Source organism: Anopheles gambiae, chromosome 2, assembly GCF_943734735.2.
Source record: "Anopheles gambiae chromosome 2, idAnoGambNW_F1_1, whole genome shotgun sequence".
Lineage (NCBI taxonomy): Eukaryota > Metazoa > Arthropoda > Insecta > Diptera > Culicidae > Anopheles > Anopheles gambiae.
The window spans coordinates 77,768,641-77,787,911 of NC_064601.1; the positions used below are offsets into that span (position 1 = coordinate 77,768,641).

The 19,271-nt window shown below is 43.3% G+C and overlaps 4 protein-coding genes across 5 annotated transcripts; 2 read left to right on the forward strand and 2 right to left on the reverse strand.

The window, feature by feature from the left end:
* Positions 1-1,092: 1,092 nt before the first annotated feature.
* LOC1274795 (endoplasmic reticulum-Golgi intermediate compartment protein 2) lies at positions 1,093-5,419 on the reverse strand. Of its 2 annotated transcripts, none has more exons than XM_313915.4 (6): positions 5,080-5,419; positions 4,838-4,993; positions 4,492-4,769; positions 4,225-4,411; positions 4,051-4,161; positions 1,093-1,477 (listed from the first exon to the last, which is right to left on the reverse strand). In XM_313915.4, exons 1-6 carry the CDS (start codon positions 5,186-5,188, stop codon positions 1,203-1,205), a joined length of 1,116 nt encoding a protein of 371 aa, XP_313915.4. In that variant the 5' UTR covers positions 5,189-5,419; the 3' UTR covers positions 1,093-1,202. The 2 variants fall into 2 exon arrangements, with proteins under 2 accessions (XP_313915.4, XP_001688474.2); XM_001688422.2 differs by having other exon boundaries at positions 5,123-5,362.
* Positions 2,088-3,754, forward strand: LOC5667285 (uncharacterized). The gene is made up of 3 exons (XM_001688423.2): positions 2,088-2,226; positions 2,306-2,596; positions 2,665-3,754. Exons 1-3 carry the CDS (start codon positions 2,187-2,189, stop codon positions 3,720-3,722), a joined length of 1,389 nt encoding a protein of 462 aa, XP_001688475.1. The 5' UTR covers positions 2,088-2,186; the 3' UTR covers positions 3,723-3,754.
* A 548-nt stretch (positions 5,420-5,967) lies between the features above and the next one.
* LOC1274727 (large ribosomal subunit protein eL22) lies at positions 5,968-7,108 on the forward strand. Its single transcript, XM_313917.4, has 3 exons — positions 5,968-6,094; positions 6,465-6,629; positions 6,722-7,108. Exons 1-3 carry the CDS (start codon positions 6,083-6,085, stop codon positions 6,986-6,988), a joined length of 444 nt encoding a protein of 147 aa, XP_313917.3. The 5' UTR covers positions 5,968-6,082; the 3' UTR covers positions 6,989-7,108.
* Positions 7,109-13,044: 5,936 nt separating this feature from the next.
* Positions 13,045-15,291, reverse strand: LOC1274726 (putative gustatory receptor 28a). The gene is made up of 8 exons (XM_061646716.1): positions 14,941-15,291; positions 14,639-14,825; positions 14,328-14,568; positions 14,124-14,243; positions 13,780-14,062; positions 13,571-13,696; positions 13,317-13,496; positions 13,045-13,252 (listed from the first exon to the last, which is right to left on the reverse strand). Exons 1-8 carry the CDS (start codon positions 14,977-14,979, stop codon positions 13,166-13,168), a joined length of 1,263 nt encoding a protein of 420 aa, XP_061502700.1. The 5' UTR covers positions 14,980-15,291; the 3' UTR covers positions 13,045-13,165.
* Between the last annotated feature and the right edge of the window lie 3,980 nt (positions 15,292-19,271).

The window sequence follows — 19,271 nt, forward strand, 5'->3', positions numbered from 1 at the left end:
ATACAGATGGAACAGATCAAAACATGACCTGTCGGTGCTGGGGTATATGTGTAAGAATGCGATGGTTGTTGATGAAATTACTGGATCCAGTGGCAGAGACGTAAATTATCAGTGATACTTGTGACTGTTGTTGCTATCTCTCTGTCACTCAGATACGTATCAAACGCATAAATCGACTTACATATCGATAATCAGATAGGTTGATTGCACGTGGTCAGATGCAATTGAATTTTTAATACTTTTGTTCTATGTTTTTCGTAAAACCATTTTAGTTCTGGTAAGCTGCATGTTGTGTGCTAATAAATGGAGCAACTAGGTAGTGCCATTTTAATGCACTGAAAAACAAATACGTACAAATGACCTCAGTGAATAAACAAACGTACTTGGCTGCTTGATCGTTTCAAACTTTTGTAATCTTATCGCACACATTATGATGAATGCAACGTAGAAAAGAGATAAGTATCTACGATAAACACATTAATCATGATGTACTTTTTTGCCTCATCGAAATCAAGGCTCGTCGCGAGTGGCGTAAGAATTCGCTTATCATATGATTCATGGAAAAAAAAGTAAAATTGGATGTAAATGCCGAAATGTTTTGTTTTTGTTTGGCATTTTTTGAATAAATTAAAATGGTTAAATAATAACAAGGACTCTGTGGCCCATCCTTACAAGGTGTGTGTAAGTATGGCGCAGTTTTTGTTTATTTCGTGTTAGATCACAAATTGCGAACGGTCCGAGCACCAGTCAGTAGTTATTTTTCATTTTGTATAAACAGTATTACATGAAGACTATTAGTCACAAAGAAATGAAAAAAATAATACAAGTAACGTATTTATTTGTGAATTTATTTATTTTTGAATAATCAATGATTAACGAAAGCATTCAGCAGTACTATGTTACTACATGTAGCACTAACTAAACAACCGTGCAAAATATTTCCTTCGAGACCAGGTTGGCCAGTTAAAAAAAATAAATCGCACAACTGATCAAGCAATGTGCATCAGCTGCATTATATTCCAATTAAACGCTTCGTGTTCTCTTCTTATTTCTTTTGCACCTCCAAACGGCAAATGATAACAAGCTAACCACTTTTATCACACCAATAGGGATTTATTTCAGATCTGAATTTGCTTCACCGCTCCTGCTTATCGTTAAAAACGCTACCCGTGTCTTTCGCGCGTCCGCTGTGCGCCATCTTGTCAGCTTACAATAACGGCCCCTTTGACGGTTGCCGTCCCGTCGTTGTTCCGTGCTATTGGTTCGTCGTTGTACCGCCGCTTGCAGCACGCATCTCCAATAAGATGCATGCACTTGCTGAGCATGCCGGATATCACCACTATGCCGGCAATTATTGACGAGAGCCGCACAATAAAGTGTGCAATACTGTCCCGATCCTGGCGGACTAGCACCCGCAGGGCAGACATATCGTACTTGAAGTAGATCCCCGCTACACCCTGCATACCCTTGTCGATATCTGCGAGAAAAAGAAGAAAAACAAGATCAAAGGACGAAGAATAATGGCGGTGTTGTAATCTGAATTAATCTGTGTGCTCTCCTCCGACACTGCAGAACGTACGTCAATGTGGATTCGAAGAGAGGAAAACAAAGCACGGCACACACGGGGTTGGGTCGTAAAATGCAAACATCGGGTTAATGGGGAGGGAATGGTATCTAAAATGCGTTTTACCTGATACGGACGGGGGGTGGCCTAAACACCTTCACGACAACCGTTACCGATTTTATCATCACCAACCCAAAAAAAAAACAAACGCTACTGATAACGTGTATCGATAATCGCATCGATAGAGTTCGCCCGAAAAAAACATAAAACAGAAGGAGAAAAGGGATTTGCCCCGCGCTAGTAGGCGAGCAATACGTGCAAGTAGCACCGGTGTAAAATTTCAAACTTCTTCCACTAGCCATACGCAACTGCCGGTTGCCTTCGATACCGGGCTGGCGGATAAAGATTAAGGAACAGATACGACGAGAGGCCAGAGGGGGTCTGCCAGTGTTCACTGGTTTTGCGTACAAACGGGCAACCTTCAGTGTTCTGGCGGAGTTGCTTCAGTCGTGTTCGGGCCGTTCAACGCCGCCGTCCATCCGTCCATCCAAAGCGTACACAGTAGTGAGTGGGTGCATACAGACAGTGCCGTTTAAAGCCCTAGAATCCTGCTGGCGAAAACATGGCTGGATTCTTCAAGCAGCTGTCCTGCATTTTGTGCAGTGAGTAGTGTACACGCCAAAATGAAATGTGGTGCATGGTTTGGTAAACGTTATCTCCCCCGTTCCAACGTCTCCATAGGTATGATGCTCCTGTTCTGTGGTGGCATGCACATCGGCTGGAGCATTATGCATTTGTACATGTCCGGCAATCGATGGGCAGTCGGCATTTCGGTCGACGAGTTTCGGTTCGCCATTTTGTCCTTCTTCACCGGGTGCGGATTTATCATACTGATTGTGGCCGGCACCAAAAACCTGCTGCCAACGCGTGTCTGGATAATGCTATCGGCGTTCTTCTTCATTATCAACGGCGTATTTTTCCTCGCAATGCCCACGTATTATGCGGCCACAGTGGCTACCCGTATTATAGCAGGTGTGTTCGGGTATGTCAGCACGGCCATTCCGTTCAGTGTTTCCTAATTTTCCGTTCGCTTTGCGCAGGCTTTGGACATGGGATCGCTCACGTCGTTTCGATCATCTACGTGGGCGAGATCGCTTCGCGCAACTATCGGGGCAAGCTGGTCGCCATACTGGTGTCGTCCATCATTGGTGGTATTGCACTGTTTACCATCCTGTCGATGGTTACGACCAACCCGGTATTCGTGGTGGAACCGAACATGCACGCGAACCGTGCCATCGGCATCGTCATCCTGCCGCTCGCCACCTTTGCCCTGCTGTGCTCCTGGTTCCTGGTGGTCGAATCTCCCATCCACACGCTCACGACGTCCGGCAACGAGTCGGAGGCACGGTCGAACCTGATCAAGCTGCGCGGCCTTTCGATGGAGTCGCCCTCGCTGATGGACGAGTTTGAGGATATGAAGACGCTCGCGTCGGAAAGCGAAAGCCTTTCGCCGTTCTTCCTCAGCCAGGGCAACTTCCCACCATTCCAGCTGGTGCTGCTAGTGAAGCTGGCCAACCTGCTGTTCTTCAACTACTCGATGAACACGGCCAAGATGTCGCTGATGTCGCTCATGTTCACGCTCGGCCTGTTCACGCACAACTGGGCCCCGTCCATACTGATGCTGAGCAAGTTTGCCGGCTCGCTGTTTGCGATCCTGATCATCGATCTGCTACCGAGACGGTTCATGTACGGCATTTCGTCCACGTTCACGGGCACGTTCATGCTGGCGCTTGGTATTATTCTCGCGACGTACGACGTGGTCGCTACCTGGATTCCGCCCTTCCTCTACATCGTAGCGGAGGTGTTCAACACGTTCGGTATGCTGCCGGTGTCGGAAATTATGCTGTCGGAAGCGTTCCCGCCGAAGAAGCGCGCCCTGTCCGTGTCGTCCATACTGATCTGCGAGTACGTGGGCCACATGGTGGTGTACATCATCTACTTCAACGTGCCCAGCACGCTCACGAACACGTACATCAAGACGCTCGTGTTTTCGGGTGTGATTTTGCTCAAGTGCCTGATCGCTGTACTCACGATACCGGACACAAGGGGCAAATATCCTCGCGAGGCGGTTCACATGTACATGCACAAGAAAAAATAAAAATCGGGCATTCAAATCGTCCTCCCCCTAAACGTGGCTTTCTCTTCTTTGCCGTTGTCTTCCCTGGTTGGAAGATAAAAGTTATAATCAACGTCAAATCGGTGCAAGTCTAGTTTCTAAAGTCTACCGCGATTGCGTATTGTTTCACGTTTGCGCGCCCTGTACCGCACACGATAAGTAAATCCCTTTTCCCCGTTATAACGGTAAAGATAAGCATCTCACCCCCGCTACCCGCCCATTACGATTTGCTCTTATCGGCAATTGTTTGCGACCCGTGAACGTGTACCGTTCGTGATGAATAAGTACGCTGGCACGCGCTCTTACTCACCGATAAGTTGCAAATTTTCCCGCACAGTGTACTGGTACGTTTTGGAATGGGAGTAAAACTTTTGCACATCCGTCGGAACGACTTCAATGAAGTACTGCATCATTACTTGCCCTGGGAAGGATGGAATACATATAAAATGCCATGCGGCAGGTGGTTAAGGTAGCAGCATTTTACCATTGTCGAACAGTTTTTCATCTCCTTCGAGTGGATGGATGATTCCGGCGGTGTGATCCCCGAAACTGAATCGATTGATTCGGTGGGAAAAGTTGGTTTGCGTGTTGGCAAAAATGCTGTTTAAATGGATGTGCCCGCGGGAGAAATGTATCGTTTTGCCGACAGTGATGTGAAAATTGCCCGCAACCTATAATAATGCAAGAGACAGCATTGGAATTAGCATTGGCTAGTGCATTTGAAGGAATACCCTTTTCCATTCCTACCAACCTTGTTCAGCGTGAGCACACCGTGAATGCGGCACGCATCGTGCGGCTTTTCTGGAATGATGACCCGCTCGGGCATGCTGTACACGACGGCGTGATCTGATTTGTACAGAATTTCCGCTATCGAGTGATACTCGTTCCGTAGGTACGAGTTATGATGCTGCATGTAGTCGAAATGCACGCGCTGGCTGGGACACAGCTCAAACCAGGTGTCTTCCTCTTGCAGTATACCAAACGAGAAAACGTTTTGGTTGGTTGAATCTAAAATATCGGCTCCTATCGCTACAAATAGGGTTTACTTGCGTTTAGTATTATAACGAAAGCAGCTACAACGTGGCACGAAGACTTACATTTACATGGCATTGCAACCGTTAGGTCAATGTGTACCTTCAGCTTCGACTGCAGATCCGTATCGGGAACGAATGTAAATACCAATCGCGAGTCCAAGTAGTATGTTACTTCGTGGTAGATTAGAAACACAATCACCAGTCGGCTGATGAGGGATACTGCAAAAAATATGTTTCCGTAATGGATAATTAATATGCGCCATTCTTTTTCTTTTTTCAACTCAATTGAGAGGCTCAAGCTTTACATGTTCCACCGACACGCGTCGGTTGTACGAATTCTTCCTTTACTTTGGGAAATGCATCCAGTCGGGAAACGGCATCTAGGGCCTGTTTAACACCTCTGTAGCGGAGCATATTATGTAAAAATAGTTGTTATGCCGTTCTACACTATCTGCACCGTTTGCGGCTTTTGGGCAATGTTTATTGGACGGCAATGTTTTGATTTGCGTTTTTTTTTTTGCATACATGAGCTGACGTATGAAGTTTACAGCTTTGAACAGCTGTGTACAAGATAAATAGACAATAGTCTGTACGCACCTTGGTATTTTGCTTTCAAAACGCACTGCTGCCAACTGAACTGAACATCACCCTTCGATTTCCTTCTAGGGATGGGCATGGTGTAATTAAAACGGATCGGAATGAATTTGTTCGGAATTATTTGTTCAAAGATGTTGTCTAATTTATTTCACATTTTAATAAATTCCAAATAATTCTGAGTTTAATAACCAGAGCGCTTTATTAATTTACAAAAATAAATGCACGAAGATTATACTCTTTACCCCTAACCCTAAACATGACTTTTAAAACACATTGCATTTTGTCTATTCAATTCATGTGATAAAGTTTATAATAAAAAAATAATATTCCTCAAGTTGTACCTCGGGTGTATGCACTCATTTAAAGGTAATTAAAATTTAAAAAATGTTGCTCAAAAATAATATTTTTGACATTTTGTTTTTGTTATTCACATTTTATTTAAAAAAAACTGGAATTCTTTAAAGATATTCCTTAAAAAATATACAGAGATTCCTTCAAATAACACAATTTCAAATATATTTCTCTTGAAATGCTGTAAAGGTAAAGAAAAATTATTTTTAAAAATCAATTCCATTTCGATATTTGCCATGGAACATTTGTTCCGTGTTCGGATCGGAATGCTTCAGCTCCGCGAACGGAACGGATGAATGATTCCGTTCATGAAAGCCCATCGCTAGCTCTTTCTTACTTCAGCTATCGCCCGGAAAAGCCATGTCTCCCGTGGTAGGTTAAATAAAATCTTAAATTACTCGTGTTTTCGGTGCAAAAATCACAAAAATGAATATTCACCGTGTACCGTGTGCCGAGTGGATCGTGAGCCGCTATGAATCGTTCTGTTCGTGACGTGGGAAGACCGTAAAATTGCCTTCCAAATGTGACCCAGCGTATGCACGTGTCAGCACTGTGTACGATTGACTTGCGGGGCTTACTCGATGGGGCTGTCGTTCCTTGCTGTCCGACAAACCGAACGATTCATAGGTTACGATTGTGTTGTGTTTAGCATAATGGATATGTTACTGTGTTCCCTCCGATCGTTGTGAATGTGCGTGTTATTACACTATCAACTGATGGGTTTATTTTATTCGCTTTTCAGGAGAAATCGGTCAATGCGGTGAAAACCAAGCCTGCTGCTCAAAAGCCGGCTCAGAAGAATGTGCTGCGCGGCAAAAATCCCATCAAGAAGAAGCGTGAGCACCTTCGGTATGGCATCGATTGCACCAACATCGCCGAGGACAACATCATGGATGTGGCCGACTTTGTAAGTATACAGTAGACTGTTGACATGCCATGGTACCGGAAGCCAGGGGTAAACAAATCCCTAATAACATCCGACTCCCATCCCGTTCACAGGAAAAGTATCTGAAGGAGCGCTTCAAGGTAAACGGAAAGGCCGGCAACCTCGGCAGCAACGTGAGCTTCGAACGCCAGAAGATGAAGGTGTACGTCAACTCGGATGTGCATTTCTCCAAGCGCTACCTGAAGTACTTGACCAGGAAGTACTTGAAGAAGAACAGTCTCCGCGACTGGATCCGTGTTGTGTCCAACGATAAGGATTTGTACGAGCTGCGATACTTCCGAATCAGCTCGAATGACGACGATGAGGAAGAGAACGAGTAAACCAGAACTGCTGGAAGTGGTGAATGGTGCACTGTACTGGAGATTTGCCCGTTTTTGTGAAAATTCAATACAATGGTGGGAGAAAAACCGTAACATCATCGGCGGTTTTTACCAACAGTATCTAATTACCGTGTTTCATGTGTTATGGTGTGAAGCCAAAATCCGAAATGGTATGATGTGTTCTTTCACCGGAGACAAGTGCTGTGAATTATTGGTTACTTACTTACTCGTTTGATGCAGTTTCATTGTGCTTTGGAGATGTTTCATGGAGTTGTTTATTTGTTTGTGCAGAATTCAAGCCTGTCTCCTGGTTGTCCAGCTGTCTGCGTGAATTCGATTGTCGTTCTGGCGCGTTGAAATCAACTTTGGTGGCATGTATTGTTTGCATGATCTCATTTTGAATCTGTTGTTTATTATTGTTTATTTTAGGCATGCCAGTCCTGTCCCATGGTACAGTCGTAGAATCGTTGACATTAACACATGCCCGTCGCAAAAGGATATCTTATGGAATGACTGTCCTTTTGTGGGTATAATAATCAGTCTCATAATGCTAAAGTTGCTTAGACAAGGTTTGATTACCAGTTACGCTATGCTCGGTCAGATAAAAAAGAGAAAAATGGGGTCCAAATGGTGAAGGGGGAGGGGGGTGGGGTTTCGGGCCTATCTTATCACTGTGGATAAAAAAGAACCAAGAAGAGGAAAATCAGACGTTTTGGAAAGGTTACAAGGCAGACCTAGAACAAGTACATAGCTGCAAGCTGCATAGCTTGCACTAACACTATCAACGGCGAGGCCGTTCCCTGTAGTGGCACTTGTGGTGGTCTTTACCATCCTATCTGTATAGGCCTCAGTAAAGGCTCTATAATGGACCTAAAGTGCAATCCTCAACTAAAGTGGTATTGCAAAGGATGTGCTGTCATTCCTTATTTGCAGCACCTAAAATCTACGCTTGTGGGAGAGCTTAGAGATCTCCTACGCAACGATATCAACAACGCAATTTCCAGCCTTAAACAGGATTTTGGTCGTGATGTATGCCCACCTAGGCCGGCTAATGACACTCACATATCCGACGACGGCAATTATCCACCGTTAGCACCAACACAGATCAACACCGGTGCAAGCACCAACACAAACGTCACGGGACCAAAACAACCGCAACCCCCGCTATTACATGGCACTGGAAGTTCGTCAAACAATGATCACGCTATCAAAACGGTTACTGTTTCCGAACCTCGCTTCTGGATCTACTTCGCACACATCAGCCCTGACGTCACAGCGGACAACTTCACCTCCTTTGTAAAATCTCGTCTGAACACCAGCGACGTCATGGTTTTCCGATTGGTGAAGCAAGGGGCAGACGAATCGCGACTTTCCTTTGTATCTTTCAAGGTCGGGGTCCCCCTGTCACTGAAAGCCAAAGCTCTATCGCCCTGCTCTTGGCCCCCTCACCTCGCATTCCGCGAATTTTTGGACTACAATGCTCGCCGGGATTTTCATCAACCACCGCTGCCGCCATCCCGTCCCAGGCAATCAACAGATGCGACCCAAGAACACGAATCACTTCCGTCTATCCGTACCGATTCAGCGCCGCCAACTTCCCCCCTGTTGACGAACCAGCAGCGACAACTGCGCAGTCAAACAGCACCTCTACGCCAATAACCCCTCTCCATCATGCTGCTGAGCGCTTCGAAACTTTACCTTCGGTCGCTTCACCTATTACGGTTAGTGCCCCGCTACCCTTACACGCATCATTCCCGCATCCTATCGATGATCTACGGTTCTACTACCAAAATACCCGTGGCTTAAGGACCAAGCTAGACGATCTCAGACTCGCTTCAGCTGATACAGAATACCATGTACTCATTCTCACCGAAACATGGCTCTCTGAGAACATTCCCTCATCTCTAGCATTTGATAACAACTTCGTTGTATACCGATGCGATCGCAATTCTCGCAACAGCTCACGCTCTCGCGGCGGGGGCACTCTCATCGCTGTGTCCCGAAAGCTCGCAGCCTGTGAGATTTCTCCAGCTTCCGATTCGCTCGAGCAGTGCTGGATACGTTTAAAACTCCCATCCTGCTCTCTCTTCATCGGATCTATCTATCTGCCGCCTACTCTCAGCGCCGATGCCAGCACGCTCAACACGTTAGATGCATCGATCGACGAAATCATCTCGCGCATGAAGAAAAATGATCGTTTACTGCTGTTCGGTGATTTCAACATTCCATCTATTACCTGGCACGCGTCACCGGACCCAGCTCCCCCCTTCTTGCCGCTCTTAGTTCCTGCCTCATCAGCTCATTCTTCAAGTTTATTCATCGATATCGTGCGTTACCACAGCCTTAGTCAGCTTAGTAGTGTCAGTAATTTCAGACAGGTTCAGCTTGATCTAATTTTTACTTTCCCTAAAAATCAGTCTAATGCAACGTCTACATGTACATACGTCTCGCAAGCTCCAGTTCCCATCCTACAGATAGACCCTCACCACCCCCCGCTGGAACTGTCTCTTAAAATCACAGGTTCACTTACCCCCAGTAATCGTTCTCAGCATAGCTCTTCTCGTTTAACTACCGCCCCCTCGCTCGATTTTAGAAAAACTGATTTTAACCTATTAAATACTTCTCTTTCTAATATAGATTGGTCACAACTTTACTCTTGTAAAGATGTAAATTTGGCCGTTTCTACTTTCACATCCCTCTTTTTATCCACACTCCCGCAATGTTGTCCCAAGCGCAATCCCCCTCGTTCCCCTCCCTGGTCTGATGCTACCTTAAAGTCCCTGAAGCGTGACAAATCCCGCTACCAACGTGCATACTGGAGTACCCGTTCTGTTAATGCTCTTAGAACTTACAAATATGCAGCTGCCGCATATCGACTTTATAACCGCACTCGCTACAATGGTTATATTCTTATCCTTCAGACGCGCCTCCGCTGGTACCCCCGTGCCTTCTGGAAATTTATGAATGCTCGACGCAAAGGCAGCTCTCTCCCGAGCACTATGCATTTAGAGTCCGTATACGCCTCTTCGCCGGAGGATATTTGCTCGCTTTTTCGCAACCATTTCTCGAATATTTTTAGCACTCCCTCGCAAATACCCAATTCCGCATCTCAATGTCTTTCGTATACCCCCCAAGATGTGATTGATGTGTCCTGCTTTGGCTTCGATGAACACTCTGTCTCAGAAGCTCTTTCAAAACTAAAACCTTCTTTCTCTGCAGGCCCTGACGGAATTCCTCCCTCACTTTTGAAAAAAACGGCTGAGGTGATAGCCCCTCTTTTGTCATTCATTTTCAATCTATCCCTGCGCCTCTGCTGCTTCCCTTCTTCATGGAAATCGGGCTGGCTTTGTCCCATCTTCAAGAAAGGGAATTCTGCTGACGTGTCAAACTACCGTGGCATTGTTCTGCTACCGGCTTGTAGCAAAGTTTTCGAAATTGCAGTTCACGCCGTAATTTCTTTCCAGGTAAAAAGCTGGATCAGCGTGAACCAACATGGGTTCATGCCAAGCCGCTCGACGGTCACGAATTTAATGCAATTCGCGTCTCACGTCATACCCTCGCTTGATTCTGGTTTGCAAGTAGACACGATCTACACGGATTTCAAGGCCGCCTTTGATACCGTTCCCCACCACCTTCTGCTGTTAAAACTAAAAAAACTTGGTTTTTCTAATATGTTAATTGACTGGCTTTATTCTTTTTTAAACAGCAGGTCCATTCGTGTAAAAACCGACACTACCTTTTCTTCGTCCTTTTGTCCCTCCTCTGGAGTGCCACAAGGCAGCGTCTTGAGCCCACTCTTATTCGTACTTTTTGTCAGTGATGTTCATGCAATTCTCCCGTCCGAAGGTCATTTACTGTATGCTGATGATTTAAAAATATATTTAACTATCAGTACGCACAGCGACTGCCTTCGGCTCCAGGAGTTTCTGAACTCATTCTCTTTATGGTGCTCCTACAACCAGCTAAGTCTTTGCCCTGAAAAATGCTCTGTAATATCCTTCTGTCATAACCGCAACCCTATCCATTACGAATATTCGCTCTCCAATTCTGTGCTGTCTCGAACCTCCCTTATACGTGATCTTGGCGTCCTTTGGGATGATAAATTATCACTAAACGAACATTTAGAGTCGGTTGTCGCAAGTGCTTCTAGAACGCTGGGTCTTATATGTAGACTTACCAGAGATTTTCGTGATCCACTTTGCCTCAAGTCACTTTATTGTTCTTTAGTTAGATCAACATTGGAATACGCTTCAGTGGTCGTTGGTCCAGTCCGTTCTGGATGGATCTTAAGATTTGAAAAGGTCCAAAAGCGTTTCACTAGGTTCGCTTTTCGACGAATGGCTGGCCCCAATGCCGCTATGCCCAGCTACGAATCTCGCTGCAATTTACTTGGTCTGGAATCCCTGGAAGTAAGACGCTCCCAAGCGCGCGTCCTTTTCATCGGACGCATGCTCAATGGGCTTATTGATGCTCCCACTCTCCTTGAGAAGATTGGCTTGTACGCACCCTCCAGAAATTTAAGGGCACGTAGCGCACTAAACATGGTTTCTCGACAAACCACATTTGGTTCCAACGAGCCTCTTCTCCTGTGTGTTCGCACTTTTAATACTAGCACAGATCCTCCCCACCCCCGTTTATAATCCTTTATAATCCTTTTCCCTGATACTCTTCCCTATCCTCTTTTTTCTCATCCTCTTTTTTCCGACTATCATATCTAATATTATTCACTCTTCTTTTCTTACGTTTGTATTTTATTCTAATATCTGTTTTTCATGTGCTCAAAAGTTCGCTTTAGTATTAGGAATTTAGATAGGTTAAGTTAGGAATTAGTTAGATTTAGGAATTGTGAAACCATCAGGCTGACAATTTGAATAAACTTGAAATGAAATGAAATGAAAAAAATGAAAAGTACATGTGTTGTGCTTAAGCAGACTTAAGAAGAGAAGGGCGGAATCGAATTGATTGATCCGTTGGTCCATTCAAGCACGGAATGGTGAGGAAAAATATGAAATTGCATGCTCGAACTAATATTCTGATAAATACCTGCAGAAGGCTTTAAATAGGATGAATTTAGCCCAACAGAACGGTGTTCGCCAGCGGCCAGCAGGAAGCACTGCAATTTCAAAGAAACGCAGCCTTAGGGTCATCTGGATTAGACGGAGTTGTAGCGGTGGATAGAATATGAATTATTCGCAAGTGCTATCGGAGGAACTAATGCAAAAAGTATGGTCGGAAACGTGTAATTCCACCAATAGCATATCACCATATAATCCCTCTCATATACATACATACAGTAGGTGACCGCTAACTGGATGTGTTTTACTGGAGCTTTTTAAGTGGAAGTTCGTTAACTGGAGTGATTCTCAGTTAAAAAACACATAAATGTCAAAATATGAAACATCCGAAATCTTACCAAGAGAAATATCATAGCAAATGTGCATTTTTCTCACAAATTTAACCACTCAGTTAGCGGTCAAATCATCGAACTCCCCTGCGCCTCGTGACGAACTCGCTGTCGAACACCTTCTTGGTGGTGCTTGAGCCCGGCATCCTCGTAACATGCCCCAGCCAAAGTATCCTGCTAGCCTTTCCCACCGTCAGGATGCCTGGATTGATTGCCCTACAGCTCAGCAAACTCGTGGTTCATCCTTCTCCTCCAAGCTCCATGCTCGAACACACCGCCAAAGATAATCCACAGAATGCGTCGCTCAATCACGCCCAGAGGATCCTCCACTCGGATGGTCTAAAACTTATGTCCCTAGAAGACCACCGGGTGAATCAATGTGCAATATATGTCACATTTCGTTAACATTTTTAATTTTCCTGAATCTCAGGCCATGGTGTCGGTCGTAGTATGTACAATTCCTCTGCACAACAACCGTCCTAAGATAGCGGAACTCAATCGAAATCGGATAAAGCTTACGAAGCAGTAGTTTTTTGGGCCAGATTTTATTCGAAAGGACAAAAAAATGACTGCGTCCATTTTTGTTTTGTTGGACACACGCTTTGGATCTAATGGAGACGCACTGGTGACCACAACACACCGATCGTTGAGTTGTTTGTCTGATATTCGTTTGAATCTCGTTGTACATTATTTGTAATGCCAATAACACCCAAAAATGCGACAAACATGCTTGAAAATAGAATTTAGTGCATAACAGCCCATCACCACTTGCCTTAAGCTGTGATAGTGGACTTCTCTAGGTCTTTAGATAGATCAAATTGAAGCAGCACAATTAGGTACGAGGTTGCAGCACTGAAAACCTGCAAATTAGTTAAGGTAGAATGTCAAATCAAATAACCAAAACACAACAATGCGCAGAATTACCGAAAAAATGAACGTAAAGTCCAATCTGAACAGACCGCTTCCGTCGAACAGCGAAAACCGCTTCCTATGCAACAGCTGCAGAGCGATGGCTTTCGATCGCTCGAACAGTGCTTGATCGTCGATGAAGTAGTTAGATTTGTACTGCAGAAGCTTGTGCAGCAAAGAGGCAGATTTAAATAGCTGAAAGAGGTTAAGGTGCGAAAAAAACATGATTACAGCACTGGAAAAAATGGTATGCTTAGCCCGTAGTTTACCTCACTGTGGGTTGATGCACACACAATCAGCATGTAATAAACGAGCAAGCAAGCAGGAATGCACTCGAACGCATATCGACAGGCCCGTAGTATCAGGTCGAGCATTTGATAGTTCCAAAATAGGAGCTGTAACGTCATCAAGAATAAAAAAAAAACACGTTACGTTAGGATGATCGGAGGCCAGAAAGACAGACGAGTAGTGAACAGACCTTAGTTACAATGAAAAATCCAAACAGTGTGTTGACGAATGTAACCGTCACGATCGCAATGATCTGAGTCGAGTATGCACCGTTGATAAATTCGGCCAGCTTGGCCACGTTCTCGTGTATCACGAACATGTACGTCAGCCGTTCACCGCTGATCAACTCGTGCTCCTGCACGAACGGTCGACGGTTGAGAGGATACACCTTATTGGTGGGATTCTTTTCTCCCTTGAGCGTCACACTTGGTGTGGACTGTCTTTGCAAGCTCTCCAGAAACGTATCTAACATCCTTTAAAAAAACGTGAGCTTTTTAAGACGTGTCTGGGTGAAAGGTTCCGTTTGGGACATACCAGTTCAGTTTGGTTAGAATGCACTCCGTGGATTTTACCAGCGTTGTGAATTCCAAAATCGTTATATGAAACATCCACAGGGGATACACTATCGTAATGATCGTGAAGTAATAACCATGGCTGTGCGTATGGTAAGAAATCGAAACGTTAGTGGAGTGGAAGGTTAATCGTGTATGTTACATGTAGGCATGTCCACGGGCTTACTTATACTGGGCATATGCTTCACAGACCGATAGGATAATCAGCATTCCAATCGAAAAAGGAACCAGGATGGAATACTTTATCGGTATCTGCATGTTGCGGAATTGATAGTAACGATCATTTATCTTCACATTGCTACCCTGAATCCCTTCGATGTAGATACACTTCATCCGATCGGTACGCCACAACGATGCGTAACAGATGATTGTGGCCAGCACGCCGGAGTAGATCTGTGTCATGTACGCTATCGAGATGGAGCGGAACAGGGAAACGATGTAATAAGGTTACAACAACACTAAACTAGTATACTTTACCAAATTTAAAAATGCTTGGACTGTTTGCAGCAAATTCTACAATGAAGGTCAGTTCTACTGCTTTGTACAGTCCAACGAGATAGGCACCGAACAGAATGATACTGTACAGTATCCGTACGATTGAAAGTGATGGTGTTTTGCCATTGGTTTCTGTTTCGTAGGAATCGTGCAACTGTAGGCCAATGATCTGTATAAAAGAAAAGACAGCAATAAGCATCAACATGGAGTAGGGAAGTATAAACAACACAAAGCACATTTAGTTTAACTATATTCTGCACTTATTCATTTACTACAGTACATACTTTAGCCCAAAAGCTTGATTTTGCAGCCGGATTTTCCATGTTATGGCTGGTGAACGTTTACACCGAAAGTGATTAGGGTGGTAACGCTTAACCAATGCACACACAGGCGTTCGCATGATGGATGAGGAGAACAATCCTGCTGCAAGATTAATGTTCCCAATACGCATTAGTTAATTGAATCGTGATTAAATTTGCATACATAGAGATACACCGGCGTACATCACTTGCCATGGGGTTGTTATTTTAGTCGCCTAAATGAAGAGGTAACTTGTGGCAGTGAAGCGTGTAGTATACTTGCGAAATCTATAAGGTAATGTAATGTTGAATAATTTCTTTAAATTGATTGGGAAACCCTAGACACATTCATTACTTGTTGCACAATCCATCACATAAGACGGCGTTATGTGAAGGTTTAGAATAATTATGCCCGTAGTCAGAAATTTTTTGAGTGTACGATCTTGTATGGAATGGCATTAGATAGCTTATTCGTAACTTGCTTTTTAAGCAAATCGATTAATCTACTCGATAAACTTGAGTGTTGTGTTTTAGTGTTGTTCCAAACATAAAAATTGTCCTTGATATTACAAACATGGCTTTATGATATGATATGATGTGCATTTTACCTTTTATTGCGGTTTAAGAAGCTCATTCTCATCGTAATAAAGCATGGTTCATTTAGAAATAGGGCTCTTTGTTTGAATTATAGTGCTGCCCCCTAAGGACAAAAATGGAATTTTCGGACAGCGTTTTGTTGAAAGCAGAAAACTTTTTCAAATTGGCATGCAATTTAGTGCAATTCCTGCTCCAAGATATTCGACATGCAAGACGAGAAGCGTAATCTGATTGTACACAACTATCTGCTTAATCCATTAGTGTCATCTCGGGAGCTGGCAAAACGGTTAAGTTTGCCTAAGTGGACTGTTGCACAAGTGAATGAAAAGTACAAGGAGATACAGACGACTGCCCGTAAAGTGCAAACTAAGCGATGGAGTGGAACTGTGAATCATAAACTGCGATTGAAATTCGTTCGGAAAATTCAGGCTAACCCAAACATCTCGGCCGTCGAATTGGCCAAATATCTTAATGGCGACCGTTTTCGAGCCAGTAAACATCCTAATTGAAACTTGAAACACTTGAAACAACAAACAGTGGCCACAAACTGGGCTCGAAAGCTGTACCATCAGGTGCTGACCAAACCGCATGGTTGCATTTCGTTGGAAGGTGAAACCTACGTGAAAGCCGAACAAAATATTCCGGGGGTATAATTTGGCCCGGTCTGGTGGTCGTCAACTCGAACGACTTAACAACACGCCCGTCAGGGTTCCCCGAATAGACCGTGTCCCCATACATAGGACTGACTATCCTGCTATGGTAACAATAAGTCACTGAAAGCCAAGCCCACTTTACTAGTGGGTACTGGCAGGCCTTGACCGGCAGCGGTTGTTGTGCCAAAAGAAGAAGAAGAAGAATAATTGTACAACGCTACAATAAGGACGTGCTACAATAGTACAACAGGAATGGTATGAAATTCATATAAAATAAACCTGAATCCACCAAATTGGCCCAGTTTCACTCAGTAGAGCGATATTGAGCAAAAATGAAACAAAAATTAAAGAAAAAGGGAGCAGTAGCTAAGGACATCATACAAATGTAGAATTGATGGAATTTACTGGCCAGAACAGAGACTGAAGCAGCTGTGCGCCAGTGAATAGACCGCTATCAACAGAAAAGTTGGGGAATTTCTTAGAAGAAGTGACGAATTTTTTTCATATTTTTTTAAATACATTATAACAAAATCTATGATTGATTCAGTTGACTTAACAACATGCCCATCATGGGTTCAAGCCCCAAATAGACCGTGCCGCCATACGTAGGATTGACTATCCTGCTATGGGGGGAAATCAATAATTAGTCACTGAAAGCCAAACCCACAAGAGGTAAAGGCAGGCCTTGACCGACAACGGTTGTTGAGCCAAAGAAGAAGAAGATGATTGATTCAAAGAAAGTTTTTTAATTGAATGAATGGTATAAAACATACACGCAATGCTAAGTGCCCCAGTTCTGAATGAATTAAGCCTTAGTAGAGAAAATATCCACGACTGATCTTGCGGAAGACTGCCGCGTACATCATTAGACTTCTAGACCGTCCCGCGTAAACAAGCAAACATGTTTTTGAGTGTTTTATACGAATTGTTTGTTTTTCGCAGTGTTTAGTGAACAATTACCAGGATTATGTTTTGCATTGCTCTTACTGTAACAATTCCGACATATGTATTTTGCATAGTAATATTGTCCTGCAAATTGCAAAAATTAAATAATGTTTTTAATACAATAAAAAAAAAACAAGTTGTACTATGATCGAATGTGCACTGGACACGGCGGCCTTCAAACACCATTTGAAGAAGGTCAGCGTTTTGGCAGACACAGGCCGGACTGAAGCGAACACTTTGGAGAGTGTACTGATTTGAGCCTGCGATTAATCGTCCAAGCGATCATGGAAGTCCATTAGAGGTGTCCCTTGCTAGAAGTGTTGGAGCAAAGAGGTTTTACCTTCAGGCAGGAGGATTACTTTGCATGCTCTTGATTTGAGATGACGAATAGGCTTTTGGAAGGGTATTGTACTATCCTGAGACCGAATTGGACCTACCAATATCGGGGTGGTGGTTTTATTTATGCTCATCGGTGTTGTTGCGTGTTGCCTACATTTAGTTCCAGATTGTGTGTTTGAAAGTTAATCGGCCTCAGCACAATTTTTCGATCGAAAAAATTCGATCGATCCGGCTGTCATTTTGGTGTCATTTGACACTCATTTCACCGCCAAGGTGTTCATTTTACTGGTCTTTTTGAAAACTGGTATACCATGACACTCACGAGCAAAATGAACTATGCTACAAAAATTCGATCGTTCCGCTTTGTATGGCGAAAAATCAGCAACTCGTTGAGCTGCGGAAATTTTCGAATATCAGAAAAATGCCATAAATCAAGGTTAATGGTTTTGAAAAACGTTATGTAAAAGCAAGTTGGTAATTGTTCTGGTTCTTTTTCAATATTTTGGGTGATAAAAAATCATTTATTAAATATTTTAAAAAATGGTTTGCCTACACTAAGTACTGAACTCGATGGGAATCGACTTCATGCAAGAGTATGAAAGAAATAGTTATACTGTCAGTTTTACGTGAGCGCCTATCGAATTTTTTCGATTGAAAAATGGTGCTGAGGCCGATACTGTCAGTTTAACGTGAGCGCCTATCGATTTTTTTCGATCGAAAAATGGTGCTGATGCCGAATGTTAGTTGCGTTTATCTTTTGTTGTCAAGAACTCAGGGTCTTGATGCAAATGTTTCTGTGTTTTGGATTGATCTACGCGATCATGCCTGTCTATTCTAGACTTTCGAGACTTATTAGCAAGTACAACGCAGCAGCATAGTCAGTCCTTGCCACGGAGAGACGCGATATACATATGTGAGGCATGAACCCACGACGGGCATGTTGTTAAGTCGCGCGAGTTGTCTACTGTACCACCGGATAGCGCAAATTCAAAATCTTGAAAACCATGAATCTCTGGAGATTTAGGATTAATGAACCTTTAGAGATTCAAATCACTCATCGCTGCAGATTAATATGAATGAATCTCAACAAAAGATTCATGAAACACAACACTAGTAGAACTGTTCCTGCTTTGGGGTACGATGTATAAACTGTTCCAACTGTTAAGCGTTTGTCTATCTTTGCCTACGCTCTTCATGTGTTGGGTAAAGTGAATTAACCATGTATATTGTATGTTCAGAGTTTCACTTAGATTCTAGCATGTTCTGTGTATTCTGTTCAGCAGACATGCTACAAAGTTTAACCGAAAACGCATTAACATTATTACTCCTTTTGTGGCCTTTGTTAATTTATTTAAATACTCACAATCCTAAACAGGTGTATAAGTATACACTTGGCCATTTTGAAATTTAAAAAAAAATACAAAAGTATTTTAAATGCTTACCACCAGATTACAAAAGGATTTTAAATGTTTAAATGTGCCACAGCAACTGTTGTCTACAAGTTGGGGACGACAACAAATTGAACCCACTTCAAAGTATGACCCAAGTGTCTGCCATACAAAATTTATCACTACTTCCTTTTGACTCTTATTCGTACGACTTTTACAGTACTCTTATTGACCAAAACAGTATTATATATAATTATAATGAGAGTTTAGATATTTCTATTTTATACGAATGCACTAAACACGTCTTAAAATTGAAGTTTTTTTCAAAAAAGAAACAAAACAAAACAATTAAAATAATTATAAAGCATTTGATGTGTTTTATGAACTTATTACG

Excerpts from the sequence above, each read along its gene's own strand:
- LOC1274726 (XM_061646716.1), bottom strand. The coding sequence starts at position 14,979 with ATGGAAAATCCGGCTGCAAAATCAAGCTTTTGGGCTAAA. Across the intron at positions 14,063-14,123 it reads ATTCTAACCAAACTGAACTG|GATGTTAGATACGTTTCTGG; the intron begins GTATGTCCCAAA and ends GTTTTTTTAAAG. Across the intron at positions 13,697-13,779 it reads GATTTTTCATTGTAACTAAG|CTCCTATTTTGGAACTATCA; the intron begins GTCTGTTCACTA and ends ATGACGTTACAG.
- LOC5667285 (XM_001688423.2), top strand. The coding sequence starts at position 2,187 with ATGGCTGGATTCTTCAAGCAGCTGTCCTGCATTTTGTGCA. Across the intron at positions 2,227-2,305 it reads GCTGTCCTGCATTTTGTGCA|GTATGATGCTCCTGTTCTGT; the intron begins GTGAGTAGTGTA and ends ACGTCTCCATAG. Across the intron at positions 2,597-2,664 it reads GGCTACCCGTATTATAGCAG|GCTTTGGACATGGGATCGCT; the intron begins GTGTGTTCGGGT and ends CGCTTTGCGCAG.
- LOC1274795 (XM_313915.4), bottom strand. The coding sequence starts at position 5,188 with ATGCTCCGCTACAGAGGTGTTAAACAGGCCCTAGATGCCGTTTCCCGA. Across the intron at positions 4,412-4,491 it reads GTGTGCTCACGCTGAACAAG|GTTGCGGGCAATTTTCACAT; the intron begins GTTGGTAGGAAT and ends GCATTATTATAG. Across the intron at positions 4,162-4,224 it reads TGAAAAACTGTTCGACAATG|GGCAAGTAATGATGCAGTAC; the intron begins GTAAAATGCTGC and ends CATCCTTCCCAG.
- LOC1274727 (XM_313917.4), top strand. Across the intron at positions 6,630-6,721 it reads TCATGGATGTGGCCGACTTT|GAAAAGTATCTGAAGGAGCG; the intron begins GTAAGTATACAG and ends TCCCGTTCACAG.